We start from the raw sequence: 7,767 nt of genomic DNA, 5'->3' as shown, positions 1-7,767 counted from the left end.
TACTATCCTGTACAGTTGTGGTTTAATTCGTATCCTCTACTCAATACTCACCTGCATTTCGGTGGCAATCCCTCGACGAAAAATCCACGGTGTCATGTCTTCGGGGGAAATATTTCATAAACTGTCCCCCTCCTTCAGAAGGAAAAGACAATTGCATGGCCCCGGGTATTTGAGAAAAAGAAAGACGTTTTGTTCATAGATCCTCTCGATCAGTAGAATTTTAGAACGGCCTCAAGCCTTCTAAGGTCAGTACGCAAGCGTACGTACTTGTAATAGCAAAAGACGGCAAGAGCAACAACAGCAACTAGAGCAACGATAACGCCCACAGCAATCTTCCAGTCTACAATAAAACAAAGATAAAATGAGCAGTGTATTGTAAAGCAGACATACCTTTACGACTGCCTGGTTTACATCCAGAACACGTTTTTCCATCTTCAAAAAAAATTTAACCCGATATCAATTAACACATGTCAGTAAATACCATCCAGAGTGTCACAAGAGACGGTGGAGTTTCCCGTTCCCACTCCCCTTCCTTTCATAAAGCCCAAAACCCAAATGTGGAGCTTCATCCCATTTTGAAGATGCGCCACGCCCACACGACATGACACCGAGATTGTGCACTCATTCATTGTCGTCCCTGTCACATTAAAGGAGCACACTTTGACGACGTTGTTCACGCCCTTGTACAGGTGAGCCGCGACACTGCTGCAGTTAGACTGAGAGTCTGGGATAATAACGGACGTTTGAAGTAAGACGCTCTCTTTATTCCGAACGTCCAGTATCCTATCGTCCTCGTTCGAAGCGTCAATATCTACAACCAACACCCATACCGGTAGGAATGGGCAAAACAGAGCCACGTACCCTGGACTAACAGTGGATCGCCGGGACATCGACGACGAGTATCATTCTGCGCCGAAACAGGACGTGACGCACAAATGCAAAGGAGTATGCAAAGGAAAAGAGGCGTCACGCGCTTTGAGACGACCAACAAGACGTCCATTTAGAGTGATTGCTTTGGGCCTTTTTTTCAAACCATCGATGCGCAATGAAGAAAATTTTCCGCGCAAACTGTGCTGCAGTCTCTTCAGAACGGAGGAAATCGACAAGCGTGGATCACCGCCTCATGTTTTCATACACGCACTGCACCTCCTCTGAATACACAGTATTCCCAACGCGCAACGTGATACTGTATATACACCTACCTCCCTGAGCGGAAGTGAACGTTCGCGAGACGTTCCATTCCAAATAATTAAATCTCGTTCGCGGGTTATATATTTATCCACGTGACTTTGATTCCACGATTTACCCTCGTAAACGCCCCTAGAAAGGATCGATACAATTCGTCGTTTTCGACGCAAAAAATTGTGACGGTTCTCGCTTCGGGGTCAAGAGCGAGAGAGCGATGGAGGAAACTACAGAAAGGGGGGGCCCCCCTCCCGTCACGATGTTATCAGAAAGCGGTTGGGACACCGAAATGCAAAGTTTGCATGCCACTTTGATGCAAAATGAGATGCGGAGTCTTACGGAACTTCGTCGCGTCGCTTCCTCATTCTATATGTAAATTCTGAAGTAGGTCCTTTTCCCATGGTTTTCAAAAGATGACTCCAAAGATTCTAGTTAGCTAATGGTCTGCTCATGCATTCGAGGCATCCGAGATTCGTGCGTGGTACCATAGATACTAGTATCTACGGTAGTACACAGCAACTGAAATATTTTTAGGTCCCGTACGCTCGAGAAAAATCTCTTCAGTTGAGATCTGGATGCATGGATTGCATCCAGATTATATGACGTAGTCGCAGCCTCAGAGTGTACTACATAAGTAAGTGGCAAAGCAGTCGTCAGGGTCAGACGACTCTGACTTCAACATCATGAGTGGATCCGGTCTTGGAACAATCAATTCAACTCACAACCAATCCAACTCAACGGAACCGATTTTGCTACTCGACAGTGCAAGCTATACGCAAGTGGCCCTCGTCATTCCAGCATGTATTCAACTTCTTCTTTGCGCAATTGCTCTCGCAGCTATTGCTCGCGTGCGCGTTCTGCGCGCGGGCCAAAATATCTACATTGTCAACATGATTATTTCTGACGTCCTTCATGCCATCGTCGGATTGTGGCTGGCTATTTATAGGGGCACTCTATGAGTATGACTACGGCGACAAAACCGCAATACCCGCTTGCCAGACCGTTCTCTTCCTATGGCACTGGCAATTCTTCTGGTCAATGTGGGGAACCGTTCTCATTTCGCGAAGTCGACACTCGACCATCAGCAATCCCCTTGCAGCTGGCGTCACAACTCGAAAAGCTGCCGTCACAAGTGCCATCACGTGTCTAATTGGAATCGTCGTCGCCGCGCCGCCTCTCTTCACCTGGGCCAAGTACCTATTCAAATACGTAGTGCTCGACGATGGCTATTTTGTCACGGTTTACACGCGAGACAGCTCTAACACGGCCAACTATCTATCGTTTGTGCTTGTCTACTTCGGTGTATCTTATTGGCTTCCATTGGCAATATTATCTGGTCAAAACTCTGAGATTAGTCATTAAAAATGCCGTCGAACGACGACGACTGAATGCCCTTTCGTCTAGTGGCGCGGAAACAGGGAAATCAACTTCAGCTATTTACAAATCCAAAGCTCTCTTGTATGTCATCTCTATCGTCTGCTCCAACGCAATATTTCCTGCCCCTTACATCATCATAGTGTTAGTCCGCAGCTTTCGACCAATAGGGTCAGGTGCTTTTAAAGCTGCCGGTTTGATTTTTACGCTGAACTTTCTCGTAAATTCGGTGCTCTACTGTTTCTGGGTTAGGACGCTTACGCGTTCGCTTCGGGACATCTTTTGCTGTCGCAAACTGCGCGATGTATCAGTGAGAAACTGATCAAGGCAGCATACTTGTGCAGAGACACCTATTTCGTAAGTCAATGTTTTTTCTGTGAATTGCATGTGAATACTGTAGTTCGCTTTGATGTGTACTACGTGTCGATTACTTATCTACTATATACAGGCCTATATTATATTTTATGAAGTAGACTGATGTCAATAAAATCAACCTAAATTATGTGTGAAAGAGTGACGCTCAATTAAAATAATAAATAATTGAACGTAGCATCAATCATTCCAAAGCTTGAGAACGGGTATGAAGAAGGAAGAACGGCGGGAATGATAGGCTCATCACACATATTTGTTTGCATATTTTTGCTCTTGATTTCGCTGCGATCATTCCGCTTTGTACACACGTACACTGTACGTTCTGCACACGTGAATGCACGTGAGCCCGTTCTTAGGAAATGGACGACGATACCGTTCACATCTCTCTGCGAACACATCTCTCTGCGAACACATGCGACCATATACGGTGAAATAAACATCGTTGGAAGCGCCTACATGTTGTACGAGCTTTACCTAATTTGGTATCATTCATGTTGCCTTGTTGATCTTCATTGTATCGCTCAGAATACCATAAACGGATCTAAAACACAGACAATGACGTCATGCACACCGCTATAAATGAGCTCTGCACCTCTACTCGAAGTCAGTTGAAATATTGAAGGAGTAATCAAAGGAATAATGCACTGGAGCTCAATCGTCTTGATCTTTCTTTGCCTCGTTCCGCTCTCATGTCAAAACGAGGAAACCAGTTCTAACTGTCCTCTTCAGAAAGGAGACAGAGTACACTTTCGGGACCAATGATGACATCTTGTCTAATATATCGTACCAGGGACTTGCTGGTCACACGGGATCGCCAGGCATTAGGGTACATGCATGTACCTCTCGATCGTCTCTCAATTCTGAAACACCTGCGCCTAGGGGCATAAAGGAGACAAAGGAACGCAAGGAGACGCAGGTAGAAACGGAGACAAAGTATGTACAAGTGCTCTTTCATATATGAACGTTATACACTACACATTATTTCATAGGGTGATCAAGGTGCTAAAGGATCGCAAGGCCTTCCTGGGAAACAGGTTGCATACGCTTCTTTACCCTACCATCGGCGTTAAATTTGGGTAGGGTCCCGCTGGTGTTGTTGGACCTCCTGGTTCTCAAGGTAAACAAGGTGCAATTGGACCCCAGGGACCTCGTGGAAATACTGGAATACAAGTATCTTGTTGTGTTGTATCATATTTTCAGGTAGATTAAACTTAATTTCAGGGTGAAACAGGCATACAGGGCCCAAAAGGACAGAAAGGAATACAGGGAATCAAAGTAAATAACTGTTCGCATTTTTCCTTTATACGCTATGAATAATTAATGAATTAGGGAGAAATAGGACCCACAGGACCAAGAGGAAGAGGAGGCATTGACGGAATTCCTGTAAAACGTCAAACGCCCGGCCGCTTTGCACTTACATTGCCATCTAAATGTAGGGTCCACCTGGTCACACAGGACAAGCAGGACCAGAAGGACCTAAAGGAAGCCAGGCGCGTTTAAGAATAAGATTATAGACATTGTTTAAAATAATTAAATAGGGAGAGCGAGGATTAACTGGTCACAAAGGAGAGCAGGGACTTCAAGGAATACCAGGACCTGACGTAAACGACTTTAATTGAACACTTCGTGATCTTCTACAGTTACTCAATTATCTAGATAGATGAAGATATTCTGATGCGGTTGAAAGAACAGGTAATATATGCACTGACAGGACATGTGGCTCCTTGTAGCTCATCAATATGTAGATTATGACAGATCTCAAGTCTTCACTTGGAAAAATATTGAAACCTATTGCATACCTTGTTGGTGGTTCTAGTAGCTGGCACACATATTCCAATGGTAGCAAATACAATCTTTTCAAAATTTAAAAGCAATTATGTCCCTTTTTCTATCAGGCCAGGTAATTACTCACTGGTCAACTAGCACATCAGGTGGTTCGTATCCATCCGTTCTCCAAGGCGGAATGACGTACAGCAATGGTTACATTACCGTGCCTGAATCTGGAATCTATTTTATTTACTTCAATTTGCGCACTGATGTATCATCACCACCAACACATGAGTATCCTGCCATTTATGTTGATTCAGTTCGTATTGGCTTTTCATACTATTATTATGAAAACACTCACGACAAATCTCACTATCTTGGAATGCTTTGGAACGTGAGAAAGGGTGGTCAATTGTCTGTAAAGGCGGGAGGTGGAAATGGGCGACACCATTTTAAATCTGACCATTCTTGTTTTGGCGCATGGAAAGTAAACTAAAACTCCGCCCACAAAACAGACTTTTGTCTTCTTTTCGTGCTGGTGTCTCAATAAAATGTCGCATGTGCCGATCTTAAACTCTCTGACACAATTTCTCTATAACATTTCTCTACCCAGGCTGGGCTCTTCTTTAGCTAAGGTGCTTCTACTAGCCTTTACAGTTGTAGCTTAATACTCACCTACGTTTCGGCAGCAATCCCTCAACGAAAAATCTACGGTTCAATATTTCAGGGAGATATCCCGTGGACCGCGTCCCCCCTCCTTCTTTTGACAACCTTCCCCTAAAACGGAAAGACTATTGCATGGCTCAGGCTGAGACCCTAACATTGGTGTCGTACCGAGCCACGCTACATAGACTACACATGCACGACTTCTTTTCGAATTTGGAATCTCAGTCAAACGTACGAACACGTGCTGGTAATTGCGACGGAATGCCTGGGCCCTCTCCAGCCAATGTTCGAACTAGAGAAAAACGTCGAATAGTAGTACCATAGATACGCTGACCCGCCCGCACAATACGCTGCAAGGAAGACCCCCATTCGACGCATATCTGTTCGGACAGATCGTTACTACGCTAACGGAGGCGATTAGAGGGTCGAGAAGTGTGTAAATAAAACGCTTTTTACTGTTTGGGCTGACAATCGACAGCGCTCTGAGTCTCAGGCGATATCACGGGTTCGTTGGAGCAAGGATTGTACAATCCTTGGTTGCAGTAGTGTTTGGGGGCTTGGAGCTGTCTCTCATTGGCTGAAAGACTACGTTCTCGTAGAGCGAGACGACACAGAGCAAGCAAAAAAAGGAACAAAAGAAAAACGAAGATAGTTGGGACTGTATCCCGGACAGACATACAAATTAATTAATCGAAAAAAATCTGGACGAGGGTAAATAACGCTAAAAAATGGTGTACATGCAAAAAATTACGTTTCAAAATTTCTCGGTTGCTTCTAAGGTTGTCCATGTTCTAAAAGAAACACCTAACATCTTGCTCATTCTATCCAAAACTTTCTTACCTATGAATTTGCCTTCGCCAAGCGCTGCCGTCCATTGCCTGGCAACTGCCCCTCTGTTAAGTAGTGGCTGCTGCCGCCGCCGCCGCCGCCGCCACTCTTCAGGGCCCTGCTTTCTCTTAGTAACAGCACGGATTGTAACGTGGTAACAGTTGCTATGCCCCGAGGTAGGGATATTACCACATTAAATGATTGGTTTATACATGTAATTAGATTATATGACGTATTCGCAGACGGAGGAGTGTGCACTACATAAGTAAGTAGCAAAGCAGTCGTCATGATCAGACGATTCTGACTTCAACATCATCATGAGTGGATCCGATCTTGGAACAATCAATTCAACTTACAACCAATCCAACTCAACGGAACTGGTTTTTCTAGTGAACAGTGCAAGCTATACGCAAGTGGCCTTCGTCATTCCAGCATGTATTCAACTTCTTCTTTGCGCAATTGCCCTCGTAGCTATTGCTCGCGTGCGCGTTCTGCGCTCGGGCCAAAATGTCTACATTGTCAACATGATTATTTCTGACGTCCTTCGTGCCATCGTCGGATTGTGGCTTTTCATAGAAGCACTGTATGGGTACGACTACGGCGACAAAACAGCAATACCCGCTTGCCAAACCGTTCTCTTCCTATGGCACTGGCAATTCTTCTGGTCTATGTGGGGAACCGTTGTCATTTCGCAAAGTCGACACTCGACCATAAGCAATCCCCTTGCAGCTGGCGTCACAACTCGAAAAGCGGCCGTCACAAGTGCCACCACGTGTCTAATAGGACTCGTCGTTGCCGCGCCGCCTCTTTTTACATGGGCCAAATACGTAATCAAGTACGCACTGCTCGGCGATGGCCATTTCATCACGTTTTGCACGCTAGACCTCTCTAACACGGCCAACTATCTATCGTTTGTGCTTGTCTACTTCGGCGTATCTTATTGGCTTCCATTGGCAATCGTTATTTATTATCTGGTCAAAACTCTGAGATTAGTCATTCAAAATGCCGTCGAACGACGACGACTGAATGCCCTTTCGTCTAGTGGCGCGGAAACGGGGCAATCAACTTCACCTTTTTACAAATCCAAAGCCCTCTGGTATGTCATCTCTATTGTTTTCTCCAACGCAATACTTCCTGCCCCTTACATCATCATAATGTTTGTCCGCAGCTTTCGACGAGTAGGGTCAGCTGCTTTTGTAGCTGCCGCTTTGATTTTTACGCTGAACTTTCTCGTAAATTCGGTGCTCTACTGTTTCTGGGTTAGGACGCTTACGCGTTCGCTTCGGGACGTCTTTTGCTGTCGCAAACTGCGTGATGTATCAGTGAGAAAGTGATCAAGGCAGTATACTTGCGCAGAGACCTCTATACATGTATCGTCAGACAGTGTTTTTTCTGTGAATTGCATGTGAATGATTCGCTTTGATGTGTACTACGTGTCGACTATTTCTCTATATACAGGCATATGTTATATTTTATGAAGTAGACTGATGTCAATGAAATCTACCTAAATTATGAGTGACGCTCAATAAAAATAATAAATAATTGAACGTAGCATCGATCATTCCGAATTCTCAA

The 7,767-nt window shown here is 44.8% G+C and overlaps 2 protein-coding genes and 1 long non-coding RNA gene across 4 annotated transcripts; 1 reads left to right on the top strand and 2 right to left on the bottom strand.

Annotated features, from left to right (window-relative positions):
* Window positions 1-92: 92 nt before the first annotated feature.
* LOC136200321 (uncharacterized) lies at window positions 93-1,709 on the bottom strand. The gene is made up of 6 exons (XM_065990702.1): window positions 1,525-1,709; window positions 1,203-1,320; window positions 862-1,151; window positions 482-811; window positions 391-432; window positions 93-340 (listed from the first exon to the last, which is right to left on the bottom strand). Exons 3-6 carry the CDS (start codon window positions 998-1,000, stop codon window positions 210-212), a joined length of 642 nt encoding a protein of 213 aa, XP_065846774.1. The 5' UTR covers window positions 1,001-1,151; window positions 1,203-1,320; window positions 1,525-1,709; the 3' UTR covers window positions 93-209.
* A 1,428-nt stretch (window positions 1,710-3,137) lies between these two features.
* LOC136200372 (uncharacterized) lies at window positions 3,138-6,308 on the bottom strand. Its single transcript, XR_010673368.1, has 7 exons — window positions 6,205-6,308; window positions 5,821-6,155; window positions 5,533-5,656; window positions 4,844-5,475; window positions 3,524-4,784; window positions 3,406-3,472; window positions 3,138-3,333 (listed from the first exon to the last, which is right to left on the bottom strand). It is a non-coding gene; the product is annotated as an uncharacterized lncRNA (long non-coding RNA).
* Window positions 3,306-5,275, top strand: LOC136200141 (uncharacterized). Of its 2 annotated transcripts, none has more exons than XM_065990488.1 (13): window positions 3,306-3,392; window positions 3,457-3,672; window positions 3,722-3,757; window positions 3,811-3,864; window positions 3,921-3,965; window positions 4,012-4,101; window positions 4,153-4,206; window positions 4,261-4,314; window positions 4,368-4,421; window positions 4,470-4,532; window positions 4,588-4,623; window positions 4,677-4,770; window positions 4,827-5,275. In XM_065990488.1, the coding sequence occupies exons 2-13, from the start codon at window positions 3,571-3,573 to the stop codon at window positions 5,192-5,194; spliced, it is 1,050 nt and encodes a 349-aa protein (XP_065846560.1). In that variant the 5' UTR covers window positions 3,306-3,392; window positions 3,457-3,570; the 3' UTR covers window positions 5,195-5,275. The 2 variants fall into 2 exon arrangements, with proteins under 2 accessions (XP_065846560.1, XP_065846567.1); XM_065990495.1 differs by having other exon boundaries at window positions 3,336-3,358.
* Window positions 6,309-7,767: the final 1,459 nt, after the last annotated feature.

This window comes from Oscarella lobularis, chromosome 1, assembly GCF_947507565.1.
Source record: "Oscarella lobularis chromosome 1, ooOscLobu1.1, whole genome shotgun sequence".
Classification (NCBI taxonomy): domain Eukaryota; kingdom Metazoa; phylum Porifera; class Homoscleromorpha; order Homosclerophorida; family Oscarellidae; genus Oscarella; species Oscarella lobularis.
The sequence above is the reverse complement of the archived record's forward strand: the minus strand, read 5'-3'. Positions and strand labels throughout refer to the sequence as shown.

Excerpts from the sequence above, each read along its gene's own strand:
- LOC136200321 (XM_065990702.1), bottom strand. The coding sequence starts at position 1,000 with ATGGACGTCTTGTTGGTCGTCTCAAAGCGCGTGACGCCTCTTTTCCTT. Across the intron at positions 433-481 it reads CTCTTGTGACACTCTGGATG|ATGGAAAAACGTGTTCTGGA; the intron begins GTATTTACTGAC and ends TTTTTTTTGAAG. Across the intron at positions 341-390 it reads TAAACCAGGCAGTCGTAAAG|ACTGGAAGATTGCTGTGGGC; the intron begins GTATGTCTGCTT and ends GTTTTATTGTAG.
- LOC136200141 (XM_065990488.1), top strand. The coding sequence starts at position 3,571 with ATGCACTGGAGCTCAATCGTCTTGATCTTTCTTTGCCTCGTTCCGCTC. Across the intron at positions 4,207-4,260 it reads AAGGAATACAGGGAATCAAA|GGAGAAATAGGACCCACAGG; the intron begins GTAAATAACTGT and ends TTAATGAATTAG. Across the intron at positions 4,771-4,826 it reads CTGGCACACATATTCCAATG|GCCAGGTAATTACTCACTGG; the intron begins GTAGCAAATACA and ends TTTTTCTATCAG.